The following is an 18,614-nucleotide window of genomic DNA, read 5'->3' as shown; positions in this document are numbered from 1 at the left end:
TTCTTCTAAGTTAAGAGTAACTTGTAGCTTTACTATTAATAAAGTATTAATAGACTACAAATAATTGCATATAGATATGTCGATGCTTGTCTTAATATATAAAATTAAATTAGCTTTGGCGTTTAACGTAGCTCAGTAGATACTTTTTATATAAAAAAAGCATTAATTATAATTTACAAGCTTCAAAAGCAAGTTTTGTAACACATAAACAAGTAACAGCTAAAACATATAAATGACTAGTGATAAAACTGTATATTGTAATATTTACTTTAAAAAAAACTATTGAACAAAGATACTTTTGCACGAAAGCAACTTTCCCTAAATACTACCAATCAGCAAATCAAACGTTCCATGACTGTAGCCGACGCGTGATGTCAATTTTTATGACGTAAAAACGTTTAGCTTATTCAAACTACGACACACATACGTTTTATGACGTAATAAAGACTCTTACCTACTGATGATCGTTAGTTGTCGGTTATGACGTCATGGCAACAGTAACGTCTACAGATGATTAAGTCATAAAGTTGTTTGTTGACGAATTGAATTTGATGGGGTCGTTTCTTGTTTTTGAGTTGCTCTGATTTTGCTTGCTAACTTGCTCGATTTGTTTCTGGTGGCATTTAAAGAGGCGAACTAAATCTGAATCTAAAATATCGCACTAAACTATCTTAAAAATGAGTCATGTCGTGCTTACTTTATATATTTGATAAAGTTAAAATAAATATTTGTAGTACAGTAACCTGCCACTTATGTACGTACTTTAAACACAGCGAAAAAGTGCGTACCTAATAAATGTTGGTCTTTTTTTAATTACATTAAGCATAATATAAAATCTTTATAAGTCAGTAAAGTTTATAGATGAATATTAAACCAAAGTTCCATCTTATTTATTAAAAAACTATTATCTAATTTTAATATAAAAAAAACATTCATTTAAATTACTGAAGTATTTTTATATGCTTTATACGGGGACGAGTTAAATATGCACGACGACAATTTTGTCATTTTTCGTCGTTTTTCGGTCATTTTTGCATTTTTTGGTCATTTTGTCATTTTTTGCACGGAGCATCAACTTTACATGAGTTATAATTTTGCAAGAAAATAAAATAAAAAACAACAACAATTATTATCAATATCAATAAAAAAAGTATTACTGACAAAGCGTGAAAATTAGGGGTAACAGTTAAATTAAAAAAAAATACAGATAAAGTTATAAAGTTTGAGTATAATAAAAAAACAAAAAAAATCTCTCTGTACAAAATTAACCTCTCGTTCAAAAAACAACTTGCAAAAATATTTCATTGTGTTAAGTGTCTTTTTGTAAAAGTGACTAAAGTGCATTGACTTTTCTTGAACGTGAAGTAATTAATTTAGTTAAAATAAATATATATATATAGTTAAATAACTAAATAATTAATCAAAACTAAAATTAAAACACGAATCATTGACTCTAAGTTCATAAATAAGACAGTACTTTGTTTAAAAACTTGGAAAAGGACTTGAGTTTTAGCATTAAGTGTTTACTCAATTACCAGCTAAATTGGTTCTACTAACATATTTCTTTTTTACGTAATATTTTAAAATTGCATAATACTTTGCTTTGATGTTTATATTTCGCAGCCATAAATTTTGGTGAGCAACATTTATCAAACAGGAAGCAAAATTTATCTAACATTAAATCATAACTTTTACTTTATTTATTTAATTTAGCGAGTCACCTATTAAGTTAATTATGTTTACATATAAGCATTAATTACCGCCCGGCCGAATCTCTGTGCAAGCTAGTTAAGCTCACCACACTTACTTGAGGAATGTTGATTCTCATAAAATGCAAGTTTTCGTATTGTAGATAAATTTTACAAGCAAAATCTATGCGAGCCTGGCCAGACATGGTATAATCAAGATGGCAGTTAAATACAGCTGTTTTAATTGTAAACACGCGCTTTAAAGCTCTATAGTAAATTGAGAGAAATTTGGAGAAATAAAAGAAACTAAAGTGAAAAGTGAGTGGTACGCTGGAGCGCGCTCGAGTTATTCTCTTCATTTAAGAACTTTACAAATAGACGCAAAGTTTTAGCGCAAAAGTGAGAGAGCTAGAAAAAAAAAGAAATTTATAAGCCAAAATCGTACGCTTGAGTAATTCACTTAATTTTAAAACTTTAATAATGCATGTTAATTTTTTAAGTTTTAACTAACTTTCACGTCTTGTCTTATATTTCTTAAAGTCAAAATTTTTTTTTGTTCCTGCAAAAATTTTATTAAAGTGAAAAACTACATAAGTGTTTAATTTACAATTTACTTACTTATTTTAACAATTTTTTTTCTTATGAAAATTTTTATCAAAAATTTATTTGTTTATATACCTTAAATTTTTATTAAATGAAAAAAAAAGGTCAGTTTAACTGGTTTGTTAAAGATTTAAGCTTAATTTACTTTTTTAAACTAAATTAAAAATATTTTCTGCTATAAGTTTTATAACAATCTAATTATACTAAAGCTTTTGCAGTAAGAATATTCGCAGCTAAAAATGTTAACTTAGTGAAAAGATATTTTATTAGATAATAATGACTATGATATAAAGCAAAGACTGAAATTGTACATTTAAAGGAATTCATGTTAAACTACTTTAATTTGTTTCATAAAATAAAACTTTATTTAAGAGAAAAAAAATCTAAAAGGTTACTAGTATTACTTATTTCATTTATCTTTAAGTTTTAAACCATTTTCAATGTTTAATTTGTAAGTATAGTTAACTAAAAAGAAATTTATTTTTGTAAGTTGCTTATGTACTTCTAGGTTTATTCATTTAATTCAAGTTTCAAAGTTTGTGAAAAAATAAAAACTAGGATATATTGTAATTAAAAAAATTATACAAACCTTTGACACTACAAAATATTATACTAATACAAGCTATATACTCTACATACTTTTTTGATATATATATAAAGAGCTTGGATTAATTTTATATGTTTATTAATAAAAGAACAAGTGCATAACATAAGGGCAGTTTACAGCACTATGACTTAAACTAATTTGTATTGCAATAACTAGCAGTTATGGCAATTAAAAAAAATCTATATTGGTAAATAAAGAAAATTGTTTAAAAAAAAAGCTGATTTGAAGTAAAAATGTTTTGTTTAAAAACCTAAAATTTTAAATAAAAATTTTAAAAAATACAAAAGTTTATACGGAAATTTAAAATAACAATTTTAAGTATTAAAAAATACTTAATAAAAACTAAGAAAATGAGAAATTTTAAAGTTTGTAAGGCAAAAGAAATTTAGCATAATACTCATATGATAAAAAATTAGCGCGATTAACGGTTGGATTATTATTGAACTTATTATTGTTACTACAAAAAATGTAAAAAAGTACAAATAGTCTAAGAAATTTTAGCAATTAATGTACAAAACTTTGTAAATAAACAAATTTGAAATTTTTGAATAAAATACAGTCACAACAAATTTAAACAGTAGAATGCTTTAACAGTCACTCAAGTAAAAGTGTTTTTAAAATAGTGAATTTATAGTGATAGAGGACCTGAGGACTCATTATATAAACTAAGTATTACTATAAAAAGCCAACCTTGCTAATAGATTCTAAATAGGATCCCTTTGTGATATTTACTTAAGTACTGTTCAATAAGTTTTACAATTTATTACACAGTTTAATATATACAAAGTAAACACACACTATAAAGAATACATAAATATAATAGTTGATTAATCAATACTAAGCTTAAAAAGAGTTAACAGGTGGCTTCGGCTCACCATTATACCAAAAGCAACGTTTATTTAAAGTTATCATATTTAAGCATTGAGAAATTAATCTTTTTTTTTGCAATCTATTCTCTTATACAATTAAGAAAGCAGTGAAGCATGCAATACTGCTACAAATTGACTTTAAATGAAAAGCATTTTTTTTTTTTTTAAATTAACTGATTTTTAACACGCAAAAATTTTGTTGAAATTTTAAATTACATTGTTTGCTGCAAACATTGTCAAATTTGAAGGTTTAAATTTGCTGTACTCTTCGTTTGTCAAGATTTCATTGACATCTTGGCTTCTTGGTATGTACAAACTAGACTTACCGACTTCTTCTATCAATGTATCTGAAAGTGGAAATTTGTCACAGCATAACTCCATTCTTTTGCAGGTTGATCTGAGAAAAATAGAATTTATTATAATTTTGGGTAATAATTGGCTTAAGAATGTAAAAAGTAATTGTAGGAATTTTTTATTACTAATGTTTGAATTGAACCTTTGAATGAAAAAGAGTAATTTATAAACCATACATTGAGTTATAATTTTGTACTTTACCAATATTATATTTATGATAAAAATATTCAACAAACAGATTAACACTATACTTTACTTTATCTAAAAAGACAACAACCTATATAATATTTAAATAATAAGCAAACGCCAAGCTTTTTAACCTTGTACAAATAGTTTTAATTAGAATAAAAAATTTAAAAAACTACCTAAACTAAAATTTGTTAAAAAAGTTCTAGTAACTTTTACTAGTGATATATATTATTGAATTTTACTGATAATATACCGATAAATTTAGCAAAAAAATGTTTCAATTCTTATTATGCATTTATTCTTCCCTTATATTTAAAATAAAAGAAAAAAAATTATATAAAACAAATCGTTGTAATACAAAATATTAATTTAATTGGATTACATTAAAAAAAACAAGTTATTAATAGGGCCTTTATGTCTCCTATAATAAAATATGTTTTTTAAAAGTAAAAATCAAAATGATAAGGTTTGTTGAATAATAATAAACAAAATTCAAAAATTTCTTGTTTCAAGGATCCGGGTACACAAAAAGACCTCTCGGTCATCGAGTTGCATACCCAACTTTAACTAAAATTAAATAATCTAAATAATGATTAAAAACTTTACAGTTTGAATAACACATTAAAATTTCATTTCTATGAAATAAATAGTTTAAAATAAAAAGACATAAATCCAAATACATTAAATTTTTACTTACCTAATAATCATTAAGGAGTTTAACAAAATATGGCTCATATTAGATTGTCTATTGTTTTTCGAGATATTCATCAAGGAAAAGTCTCGCTCGATTTGCGCGTTACTAAAAGGTATCGTTTGTAGTTTCATCATTAACTCCTTAAGTTCTTGGTATTCAACGCGAACACTGCTCCAAAAGTTAACGTTTGTTGATTTATCTGTTAAGAATAAACTGATAACTTTTTATGTACATAATCAATTGTAAGTGTACTCTTACAATAATAAATCATGTTTTTATTTTATCAGAACTAAGTTTTCGGTAGATTTACAATGTTTACTAAATTACAAAACTTGTTTAACATTAACACTGAAAATTTTAATTTATATTTAAGTAGTAGGTTACTATTGTTATTTTCCTTTAGCTAACCGATACTTGTTTGATGACGTCCATGCAAACTTTTGTATTGAAGTGAGATAGTATCTCTGTGGTTTCCTTCAAACAATTTTTTAATTTTTGGATGTTCTAAAAACTTCTCAATATCCGGCATCCGTCTATTTAAGGCCTTTAAAAAATTATAAGTTTTAATGATATTTAAATAAGTTATTTTATTTTTTGAAGATATATTTAATACCAACTAACATCGTTTACAACTTCATACTGAGCCATAAATTCAAGATTTTGCAGCATTCTTTTTTCCAATTCAATTATAAACACTACAACAAAACTTTGAAAAATATTTTTTACCTGTATTAAAACAATTAATTATAAAAATGTTGGAATTATAGGAAAATTAGCTACAGATTAGAACCGTAGCGTGTCATTAACAGAAATTTTTTCACGTGTAATACACAACATTAAGTAAATTACTTAAGTAAAGTATGAGAATTTACTGAAAAAAAAACGATTATGTAAAAAAAAAACACAGTTATTATAATAACTTGTATTTTGACTTAAAATTTTTTCAAGTAAAGTAAAAACAATTTCAGAAATTATTCTCATTAAACAAATCCTATTTAAAAAAAATCAATTAAGTTTAGTTGTTAATAAACCCAATTGACTAAACAACGTGAATTTTAATTAGTTTAACCTCTGCCTTCTTACTAATGGATAAATTTGCATAAACTTCGTTTACTTCTACATGAAAGATAGGTTCTTCCAAAAGGTTAGCTACAAAAAAATGTAAATTTTAGTAACTACAACTTAGTTTATATAGTAAAATAATAATTTAACAATTAATTTGGTAAAAAAATAAAATATTGATAATAATTACTTATATCGTTTACTCTGTATAAAATCCAATCTAAATTTGAATCTACTAAACCTTTAACAAAATGTTAGTAATGTTTTGTTATAAGAACGTTATTGTACGTTTGTTTGCGTTACTAATTAAAAAATAATGTTTATCTACGCCAAAATGTTGTAGATATAAAATCAAACGAAACTTTATTATTAATAGCCTAAAATTAAAAATTATTCTTAGTTGCCTTGTGATCTAAATTAAGCTTACTTGAATTTGGTTGGTAAATGAGGTCTTTTAGATGCTGTATAAGTTTTGTTATTGCTAATCCAAACTTAAAAGGTTCTACTTTACTTTTTTGTAGAAGAATATTAACAGAATTTACCTGATGAATAAAAATAATTAATTATTACACTGTAAAAATTTAGTCTTGCTTTACATTTAATACTTACAGCTAAACTTGGCATGACTACAAAATAAGTAATTAAAAATAAACATTTAAAATCAAATTATAATGATTGAAATTAGTTATGTTATAGTGCTTAGGGTGTTAATTCATTAATAAGCAGATAATAGGTCTTAGAAACTAACTTTCTCTAAAATTTTGCCCATAAATTTAAAAACAAAATTTAATCTATTGCTATTTAGCATTTTTCGAATACTTTCAGCATGTAAATCGTTTCTTCTTCTTTCTGGCTAATATACAAACAAATGTTATAGGTAAGAATAAAAATTTCGATAACAAACATCATTATAGTTAATAAACACTAATACTTATAAAACGAGGCTCATTAACAAAGAAAGTTTTGTTTAAAAAGATATATATTTTTATTAAATCTATGTTAATTAATTTGTGCTTTTAAACATTTATTATATATCTTCTGATTATATATTTGATTTAATAAAATGTTACCTTAGTAAACATATGATTACTAAGTTTCAGGGCAGATTGAATTTTAAATTTATAGATATTTGTAAAAATATAATTGTAAAAATGCTAAATAATTTAAAACAGGATTGTTTTAAGTTTTATACTAATAATTTTTCTAATTATTAAAGCGTCTTGAAGTTTATAGTAATAGTTTAATACCTACTTCATTAAAAAAAGCTTTGAGTACTTCCCAATTCAATAAAATTCTTTCAATGCATGGAAAGTGTGATATCCATCTAGTTTTGCTTAAGGCTTTAAATTTTAACGGAATTTCACCCGTCATACACACACCTAAATTTTCAAAGTCACTTCTTCTTGTGTTAGATAACTTGAAGTAGTTGAACGTTTTCTTAATAAGCTCCTCAACCTTATTTAATTTAAAAGTATACACACTTTTTTTCAACAACAATGGTTTTTTTTAATACTAAAAATAAGTATAAGATAAAATAAATTATCATAAATAAATATAAAAAAACAACTTTGTAACTTGAATAAATGCAGCTTACTAAAATTCTCATTCAACAATTGAATTAATAATTTATATAAAATAGTTTTAATACTTACTTCATTAGGTATTGTAGCTTTGGTTGCATTTAAACATGCATTTTGCAAAGCATGATTTGTACAGGATATTGTTATAAGCCTGGGATTATCTTTTTTCAGAATTTGTCCTACTCCATTCTTAACTCCTGTCATGGAAGCAGCTCCGTCTGTACCTAAAAATATATTTACTAAGTTAAAAAAAAAATGTTTTTCTTAAACTATAAGACCAGTTTGTGCTTAAATTTATACTTTTCTTAAACAATTGAATAAAATCAAATTAAGTCTATTAATAAAGATAGATCATTGTAAGATATTAAAACTAGTTTATAAAAGTTAGCAAGAATACACAGAGAATAGCTGAAATAAACAAAAATTAACTTACTATTAATATCTAAATTTAAAATTAAAAACACGTTAGTAGTACATATTTAATAAATACATAACTAGAATACAAAAATGAAAAAAAACAGTAACAGTTCATATATACTTACATATTGAAACTACATTTTTTAACTGAACATTATACATCTTTAAGACTCTTTTGAATGCGTTAGCAATAGATAACGCTGATTTGTCTCTTCCAAGGTCTTCGAGGTGTAAAAATGTAGATACTGAAGTTTTCTTTATTTTGCTTAGATAACAAATACTAACACCTGTGATTCAAACATAAAGCTTTCTAATTTTTTTTGTTATAAGTTTAATAACTGTAAAATTTTGAATGAAAAGAACTAATAATCTGTATACTTTGGAATAAAAAAAAAATATAAATGTTTTAAAATTATCTGTTGGTAACTACTACTCATGCTTTTTTAAATAGATATCTAAGAAAGTTAAAAAATACCAAATATAGTCGAACTTTTAAGTACATAAAATCTGTGAAATTAAAGGACTACCACTTTGTTCTAGTTAAACAACTGAAGGTAGTAGAACAAAAGTTTAAGAAAGTATAGCTTTAATTGTAATTACAACCGCTGTATATAAAAGGAAAACTGTTATAATCATTTGAACATAAACTGCTTCCGGTTAACCACTCGGTATTTTTAAAATTTTTTCCAGGTTTTCTAAATTTCTTCCACGTTTTTAAAATTACACATATTAAGGTCTGTTTAAAGTTAATAGTTAAGTTTAATGTTAAAACTGTATTAAAGAGTATAAAAACATGGAAAAGGTACACTAAAGCTGCTTTATAAATGGTTCATTAATAAAAAAAAATTGATGATGACAAAAAACTTTGAAAAATAGGGTATAATTTTCTATTCAAATCCAAATTTTATTACTATACAAGTAAATATTATTGAAAATATCAGGTTTTTCAATGTCTTTTAAAGATTTATGTACAAAATTCCAGGTATTTTTATGCCTAAAATTTTAACTCCATGTTTTTCCTGGTTTCTAGGTGAAGTGGCAACCCTGCTCGTTAAAGCAACAAATTGCTAATTTATTCATTATTTTCTTTATTAATTAAAATTTTTGCTGTTTAATAAATATTATAATAATTAAATCATTCTCCTTATTAGAAAAATAAAATCAACAATATTTTGACATATTTCTTAAACTATTAAATAAAAGTCAACACAAAAATCAAATATATGTTAGAAATGAAACTGACTTAGTTTACTAGAACGAGTTTACTGTATAATTATTAAAAAAAATCATAGTAATTCTAACTTTAATTTTATGTAAATTTTAATTTATTAACCTATTAATTTCTGTAAAATAAAAACTTTTTCCTTTAACTGTCATTAAACCTACTTACATCTGAGTAATCTAACAATGTCCAACTCATTGCATAACAAAATATTTTCTTTTACAGCTAACGTGTTACAAGAATTAATCTATATTAAAAAAATAAAACAAAAAACAATGTGTTTAAAGCTTATTTCATGTTTGAAATTTAAATTTAATAAGCTTTTTGTATTAAAATATTTTTATATTCAACAGAATGTATGTAAATTAATAACAAATTTAAACTTAATTAAATTAACAAAGCTTAAAAGTAATTTTCTTACCTAGAAAACTTTGTCCAGCAGTATCTGTACTCTCATCCAGATAGAAAGAACAATGCTTCACCATAAAATCAGTTATGATTAGTCTTCTGCAAATTGGTGCGAGAGTATTGCACAGAATCATTTTTGCTTTCCTCCTTTTAAGCGTTGCTGATTCGTGAGCTGTCCTAAGTGTCTTCATGACATTTATCTGGTGTTCGCCTGCTAGCAAGTTCCCGTGAAGAGCTTGTTGCAATGCTAACCGGACTTCTGTCTGGCGTACGTTTTCTTTAAGGAAATTGTTGAATTGCTGTTTAAAAGATTTTTCCATCCTAAACTGATTTATTGAGTTGTGGTTATTTGTGACTGGAGATGCGCGTTTATGTCGGTCAGAATAAGAATGAACTTTTAAGTTGCTCTTTTTTGCTTGTAGTTTTACATTGCACCACTTGCAATAAGCTTTAGTTTCACAATTTGTTGGAGCAATCCAATCTAATAAGTAAAACAGCATTACACATAGTTAACATAACAGATATAACTAATAAAACATTAAACACTATTTATATTTGTTTATAAATAAGTTGTGTATCTAATATTTATTTTATTAATAAGTGAACAACTGAGATTTCAATGATTTAACAAAAACGTTTCACAATAAACTAAACAGTTTAATAGATGTAATAGTGTTGCCTTGTATTTTCAAATTTTTTTCAAAGTATTCCAAAATTCTTACAGAATTTTAAAAGTTCACAATTTTAATCTTTATTTGGTCGAAAATTAGGTTCAAAGTAAGATACTGTGTTAAATAGTATGACAACATTAAAAAGATACTTTAAACTTACAATAAATGTGTTGGTAGATAAAAAATTTTTAGATGAAGAAAAAAAATATTATTTATATTATAAATTTTTGTGTCGAATCGAAAATTTAACTACTGACAATGCTTAAAATGTTAAAATTTCCAGGTTTTTTTTTTAATTTGAAGTTTTTCCGATTTTTTTTCAAAAATACAAACACTCCTGGTTTTTTTTTTGGGTTAATTTGACAAATTATAGGCTTCCAGGTAAAGTGGCTAGCCTGATGTAAGCATCACAGTTCAACTTGAGCTAATTAAGTATGTATTTACTTTTAAAACGTGCTTTTTAAAGTTTTGTTTCACTACAAGATCAATAAATAACAATTTTTTTTAATTTATTTATTCTCAATTAATAAAAGCTTTAGTTAAATCTATCTTATAAATCTAAGCTTACAAATGGGATAATAAATTTGCTTATAATAAAATTGTTATTTATATCACAACTTTTATCAAAAATTTATATATAAATTTAATCAATGCAGTGAAATAATTCTTTTTTGAAATAAAAAAACTAAGTAGATCTGTCTAGTAATTAAATCAGTCAAAGCTAATCTTCTTAGCATTTATAAAATAGTAAATAAAAATTTTCTTTTTGTATTTGAAAGCAATATACTAAAAAATTTTATAAAGAATTCTTGATATTACCACAAACCATTTGTCAGAAAAATGTTTTTAATATTCAAATAAATGTTTCAAATAATTTAACAAACAAAAATCATGATAATTTGTAAGGTGTAAAACCAAAAAATTGTTGTAAATAAATAATTTGCCCATCTCACCGCCTTATGGCCTCTATGAACCATTTTACTTAAATAATAAAATTAGAAATTCAATTTTTGTCTATGAAGCGAACTTTGTTTTATACTAACAAATTTTGGTTTTAATTTTATAATAAAATTAACAGTTTAATTTGTGTGTTGTTATTATAAAATGTATTTTAAGTATATTTATTTAAATAAAGTAGTCAAAGGTTAGTACTAAAGTAAAAAAAAATGTCATGCTAAAGTATTGTTAATTATTAAATTATTAAAACAAAATGTTAATTTTTAGGTAAAAAGTGAATTGGAATTTTTGACTTTAGATGATAAAATTTTTTGTGCATTATTGAAATAAAATTACAAAAAATACTTTAAAAACTATTTAAAAATTATTTTTTTTTCAAAAATTACAATGGAAAAATTAATTTAATTCTATAAAAACATGAGAACTTTCCTTTATAATATTTAATAAAAAAGCTCAGTATTAAAAAAAAATTGTTGTTGAATTCAAAATTGAAATACTCAAATGTGTATTCTTAAATACTACAAATTGTTAGAGATAAAAAACCTTTTAACTCATAAACAGATTCCCAAGATTTCTGGTACCTCATCTTTTTAGGTGGTGGAAAATCTAAAGTTGGTAAATCTTCTTGGTCTGGAGTTTCATCTAAAATAATTTCAACGGTTGTTACCTACGAAAATGTAACTGCTAAAGTAATGTGTTTAGTGTGTAACTTAATAACTATTTGTAAATCCAAGAAAAAAAACCATTAGAGACTTACCTTAACTACTACAGAATAGCATGGTTGCCACAAGTCAAGCTGAGAAATTTTTCCTGACTTTTCCTGACTTTTTCCTGACATTTTACTAAAGTTTTTCTGACTTTTTTCAAGATTTTTCTGACTTTTTACTATAATTTTACTAAAAAAGGCATTGAAAATTAAGTAATTTTGTAAAATTTAAGGAAAATTTTGCAATTTTAGTCTGACTTTAAAGAATTTTTAATTAATTTTTCACTAATCGAAGGCTTTGAAATAAAAGGAAATAAATAAATTTGAACTGACAATATCTGAGGTTTTTATAAATTTTTTTCCTGACTTTTTCCTGAATTTTTTCAAAAACCCCCCATTTTGACCTGAATTTTCCTGACTTTTGTCATTTTTCTTAGTTTTTCCTGATTTCCTGAATTTTCCTGACTATGTGGCAACCCTGAGAATAGCCACCTGATTTTTATTTAAATTTTTTACATGATTTCAAAAAATCTTCAAAAATACACATTTTAGAGTCTAGCTTTAGTTTAAAGTTAAATTTATTGTAATAAACTGTTTGGAATAGTACAAGGTTGCCACTCATGTTTATAAATTTTTCCTGGTTTTTCAAACCTCTACAAGGCTTTTAAAATTACATGTATTTTGGTTTATTTTCAGTTTAAAGTTATGTCTAATATAAAAAACTGTGTTAAAAAATAAAAAAACATCGTATATGTACTATAAAGTTAATTAAAATTTGTATTATAACTAAAAAATTTTAATTGAAATCTTATTTATATGATAGTTTTTTTGTGTCAAGTTAAAATTGTACTACTTAACATGCTGAAATTGTTAAAAACTGAATGTTTTTCTAAGTCTTTGGTTAAAAATTTCTCAAATTCCAGGTTTTTTTTGCCTTAGTTGTTAAGTATCAGGTTTCCAGGTAAAAACAGATTTCCAGGTAAAGTGGCAACCCTAATAGCATAAGCCATTGAAAAATACTTAAGTTTATTGAAATGCGTTTTATGAAAAAAAGTTTTTTTTGCTGATAAAAAAAAAACTTATTTATATGATAGATTTTTGAATCAAGTTAAATTTTATTACCAAACTATGTAAACTTGTTAAGAATTTCAGGTTTTTTAGGTTTATTGTTAACAAATGTAGGTTTTTTTTAAATTATATCTAATTTCAGCTTTGCTAAGGTTTTAATTGCCTTAATTGTCAAAGTACAGAATTTTTAATTTCTAGGTAAAATAGCAACCCTATAGTTATTATCCACTCTTTAAACAATTTCCTGACTTTTTATTACAATTTTCCTGACTTTTCTAAATCAAATTATCAATTTAAACAAATAATATAATACATATTCAAACACTTGGAATTAATAAAGCCTTCAATTTTATATTTCAGTTTATCAATATTTATAAAATTAGTAGTAAATATTTTACCCTTATTTATGTAAAAAATATTAAAAAACAACTATTCTACAATAAACTATAAATAATTAAACTTAACCATGAAGTTCACCTCTTTTATAATTTATTTTAAAAATTTAAACAATTTTGAAAAAATTATAATGAGGTAAATTATAAACATAAACTTATCACCCAAAACACTAAACCTAGTGTTTAATTAGAATGAAATTATTTATTTACTTAAACAAAAAACAATTCAATTCTAACATATGCTAGATAAACAAACTTATGTGTATTATCATTGTTTTACTAAAAAATGCTACAGATTATCAAACTGCTTACAAAAACTGTTTGTTTTAGTAGGATAGTTTAAAAAAATTTTAATAGAAACATTTTGCAGTTTAATAAAGGATATTCATTTAATTTTACCAGATGAAGGCATCAAGTAATTTTGTAAAATTCTTGGAAATGTTTTCAATTTTAATCACACTTTGAAGAATTTAAATTAATTTTTTACCATTCAAAGACTTGTTTTTGAATATAAGGAATTCAGTGAATTTAAACTGACAAAATCTGGTATTTTTTAATATTTAGTCAAACTTCCTGACTGTTTAAAAAAAAACCTTACTATTCTTGTTATTTATCTTTTTTTTCTGCTTTTCCTGAGTTTTTTGACTTTTCCTGACCTTGTTTCAACTCTGCTTAATTTACAAAACTAGTTTTAAAAACCTTGAGTTGTACACTAAAACTTTCAAGTATAATATTTTTTTTAGATAAACTACCTAATTATAATAAAAAAAGACTCAATAAATTTGTCACATTAAAAATTTTAAATAGATTTAATCTAAGCAAATAGTAGTTTCAAGTTTGTAAACAAAAATAATAAATTATATTCAAATTACTTTTAAGTGAAATCTATGTCTTAATAAAATAATTTATAATGAATCTTAAAAAATTATAATAATCAAACTTTATTTTTAAGTTTAAAAATTCAAATAATTTGATAAAAGTAGGATATAAGAAAAAATAATTTGTCTATTGCATCTAACTTTTGGAAAAAAAAATCAAATAATAAATTAATTTAACATCGATTAGTTCCAAAGCTACAATGTTTTTAGTTTATTATCCATTTAAATAAGTGGATGATACTTTTCTTTAATTTTTCTAACCAAACATTACCTACTACTACAAGGTTAAAAGGTAGTTATGATTAAATTAACAATAAAGTGAATAAAATTAACCTTATGAAAATAAAAAACATAAACTTACATTTAAGGCATTCATACTTATAAAAACTATATGCTTTTAAATATGTTGGTGTAATTGAATATATGAAACTTTTATGTTCTCAACTTGTAAAATACAGCTTTTGCTTTCATAAGAAATTTTAATTCTATTGCCATGCTTTTTATTTTTTATTCTACTGCGGGGATTTTGTGCTCTGCGATTTAACATCTCTGAGCCTGGCTTAAGTGTCTGTTTTTTTAACTGAAAAAGAAGCGCGCTAACAGCAGAGATTTTGTGAAACGGAAACGAAAAGACTTTGAAGTATTTTATCTTTGCCGCAACTCGTTTATATTCCCATAAAATAAATAAAGGTAGATTTGTTGAAAGAAGTATAGGTTATTAATGTTTGAAAATTATATGCTTTTTTATAAGTAATTTACAATATCGTACCTAAAAAAATACATAGCTAAAAGATAATTTATAAGTTTTTCCAAGTGTTCTTGATAAACAAATGTGAATTATAGTTTCATAATCTTTAAGTGATAAAATTATATGAATTATTGCAATTAACTTACATAATTAAAATAAATATGTGTTTTTCAAACTTCATTTAAACATTTTAATAGTTAATGTTATTGGATGTTTTATATAACATTTATATCTTTCATCTTTATTTTAACACATACGGCAGTTATTGGAAACGGTTAATGTGCTTTGAAAGCTATTTATAAACTAAACAAAACAATCACACCATTTAAGAAAAAAATATTTATAGCCTGGAGGCTTTTCATTAGTAGAATCTAGTCAGCTACAACACTATAACAAATAACAGAATGGTTTATATTCTTTAAAAATTTTTCCGTGTATAATAAACTCTTTTATCAAATTTCACTTCATTTTCTTCCTATTTTTGATGCATGAAATATTAAAAACACTTTATGTACTTAACGTGATTTATAATAAATAAGATACAATTTAGACTTCGTTTTAACTGTTTACTTCATAAACCGTGTTCATTATGTTGTAATTTTCTTATAATGTATTAAAATATATATTTTTCGTACTAACAAGTCAAATAGTTTTGTTAAGCATGTTTTTTATTCTTTTTCATTACCACTCGTCAATTGAAGTATAAGTTATATTTTGTTTGTAGTTTTTTCTATTAAACAGTTATTTTGCAAGTTGATTTGTATCAGGCGTTTAAAAAAACACATGATAGTTTTATACTCACAGTTATAGCAAAAACTAAACAAGCATCGTTGTTTTAGCGCAGGATTCGGCAGCTATTCATAAGTCATTAGTTTCCTAAAGAAAAATTTGTCGGGGTCGTACTGTTTTACATAAAGACTTCTTCGGGCTAAAATTATTTCACAATACAAGTATTATAGTAATCAAGACAGAAAGACAAATTGATATCAAAAAATTAATAAAATAAGCAATAGTAGAGCGATAGTTATAAGTAATAATGAAACTGATAGCCTTATTTTAAACTTTTACTTCGAAAACTTTTCTTAGTAAATTCTTTTATAATGTAAGTTGGAGTTAAAATGTGTTTTACTGGCCGCAGTTTGCCGACGCGTTTACTAGCGTTAGAGTAGAATGAAAAATTATAATATTTTAGCCCTAAAAGTAAAAGTACTAGTGTGTGTAAATAAATATGGATTTGACTACAAATAAGTAATACTTTTTATTTTTATTTTGCATTTTAAGTTGTTAACTTATAAATACAAAAGTTAAAGAACAGCGTTGTTATAAAATAAGCTGAGAATTTTTTTTTTTCAAAGTAATATAGAGTAAAATTTATTTCACTTTTATAAGCTACTATTTATAAAAATAATCAATTTTTGAATAGCTAAAGTTCTAAGATAAAATCCACGCTGTTTTTAACTGTTCTGAATCGTAATGTTGATTTGTACTAATACTGTATAAATTGACGTTAAACAAAAATGTTCAATAAACTACATATAGTATACAGTCCTTTATTCTTAAATTAATCCCAATTTGGATAAAACTTTAGGTTTATTAAAATTTTATTACTCATTAAAAACGTCGGCTTCTAAGCAATCGACACTTATGTTTACTATTTATAAGAAATTGGAAACAAAAGAAAGCAAATTTTTATAACTATTTGAAATATCCCATAAAATACGAACTTAATTTTTCATTCATTTTAGTCAAAATATCTACGTCACTGGAAACACTCAATACGGAAATTAAAATGTATTATTTCATTAGTTTAGGCTTATTTTACACTTTACAGCATAACACTTTCAGAAAACTATTTAAAATAAGGAACTTTATAATACAATAAAGAGTGGTTTTGAATGTCTATAAAACATTAGCTTTAAAGCAGTCAAAAATTATGTTCTTACCTTTAAAAGATTGTGAGACAAAAGAAACTACATTTTTATAAATGTTCAAAATTTCAACAAATAACTAAACTTTTTCTTCATTTTTGTAAAAATCTTCACCTCGCTTGAAACTGTTATGAGGAAGTTAATAATTGTTTTGTATTATTTTACCCAAGTTATGCTCGTTTTAACGATTTAAAAAATTCTGAAAAATGTTTTCTAAAATTAAGTAAAAAATTTAATTTTGTTGCTTCATATCTACTTAAACTTAATTGGTTTACAATTTGAAATGTTACCTTATGAAACTATAATTGAAGTGTGTATAAGGTTTGTTTTTGATGGAACAATATTTAAAACATTAAGTTGCAGTAGGTTAAACTAAATTTGAAATGAGTCTTACCTGAAACAAAGTAAACAGTTTGTTGTTCCATTACATAGTAAAGATACTAAAAAATTACATTTAAAAACAACTAAACTAAAACATTTTCTTTAGTTTTAACTGGTATAACCATATATTTAACCAGATATTTTTTAATATAAAACAGCATTATAAACAACAATCTTCAAAAATAACTTTTGTAATACACAAGCTAATATTATTTTGTAATTTAATGCTAATTGACTAGTGATAATACTATATGTAGAAATATCTATTTTAGAAAACAGAATTTTTCCGCACGAAAAGAACTTTCCCTAATTAAACAGCTATTTAAGCCTCCAATGATTGTTGCCGGTACTTGACGTCATCATTTCGACGTAATAATATTTAGTTCATTCAAACTACCGCACTCTTACGTTTTGTGACGTAATAAATAGTCTTACCTGCTTTTGGTCGTTGATCGTCGCTGATGACGTCATGGCAACGAAGACGTCTACCGCTGATGACGTCACAAAGTTGTTTTTCGACGAGTTAACGTTGATATGGTCGTGTTTTGTGTTTTAGGTTGCCCTGCTTTGCCTTGCAAACTTTGATTTGTTGCTGAGAAGCATTTGAAGAGGCGAACTGAAATCTGTATTTGAAAAAAGAAAGTTCAAAAAGATCTCGCTCTAATTTTTTTTTAATGTTATGCCGTTTCTTCTTTAAATATTAAATATATTAAAATGAACATTTTTAGTAGAGTAACCTGCCGCCTAGGTACGTGTAAAAACACAGCGAAAAAGTGCGTACTTAATTTACCGACATTAAGCCTAACGTATCATTTTAAAAACCAGTAAAGTTCACAGATGAATATTACACAAAAATTTCATTTTAATTGTATTACTATTATTAGTTAATTTTATATACTTTAAAATATTTAACATTTATCCATACTATAAAAATGTTTTTATACGCTTCATACAGGACAAGCTAAGTCAATTTTACACATAGGGTCATCTTTGCTCGAAGGGTTTGCCTTGCACAAGAGTAAAATAAGTTTAACAAATAGAAATAACAATAAATATTAACAAAAGATAAACTTTAGGGGTAACGGTAAAAGTAAAAAAGGAGGGAAAGATTAATAAAAAATAGTAACAAGATAAAAAAGCGTTACCGCCAAAGGGTAAGGATTTCGGGTAACAATGATAGTAAAAAAAG

General features: G+C 24.4%; 1 protein-coding gene across 1 annotated transcript in view; it reads right to left on the bottom strand.

Annotated features, from left to right (window-relative positions):
• Nucleotides 1–3,974: 3,974 nt before the first annotated feature.
• The window catches only part of LOC145839246 (uncharacterized), a 31,930-nt gene continuing 17,290 nt past the window's right edge, over nucleotides 3,975–18,614 (bottom strand). Inside the window, exons 3-13 of the mRNA XM_082946845.1 lie at nucleotides 11,865–11,988; nucleotides 9,707–10,174; nucleotides 7,719–7,870; nucleotides 7,318–7,521; nucleotides 6,815–6,919; nucleotides 6,494–6,608; nucleotides 6,074–6,153; nucleotides 5,626–5,730; nucleotides 5,413–5,548; nucleotides 5,008–5,203; nucleotides 3,975–4,164 (exon numbers count right to left, since the gene is read on the bottom strand). Coding sequence (XP_082802971.1) covers nucleotides 3,975–4,164; nucleotides 5,008–5,203; nucleotides 5,413–5,548; nucleotides 5,626–5,730; nucleotides 6,074–6,153; nucleotides 6,494–6,608; nucleotides 6,815–6,919; nucleotides 7,318–7,521; nucleotides 7,719–7,870; nucleotides 9,707–10,174; nucleotides 11,865–11,988 — 1,875 coding nt within the window. The remainder of the gene's footprint in view (nucleotides 4,165–5,007; nucleotides 5,204–5,412; nucleotides 5,549–5,625; nucleotides 5,731–6,073; nucleotides 6,154–6,493; nucleotides 6,609–6,814; nucleotides 6,920–7,317; nucleotides 7,522–7,718; nucleotides 7,871–9,706; nucleotides 10,175–11,864; nucleotides 11,989–18,614) is intronic.

The sequence above is a fragment of the Thalia democratica genome, chromosome 6, assembly GCF_965202585.1.
Source record: "Thalia democratica chromosome 6, ktThaDemo2.hap1.1, whole genome shotgun sequence".
Classification (NCBI taxonomy): Eukaryota; Metazoa; Chordata; class Thaliacea; order Salpida; family Salpidae; genus Thalia; species Thalia democratica.
The sequence above is the reverse complement of the archived record's forward strand: the minus strand, read 5'-3'. Positions and strand labels throughout refer to the sequence as shown.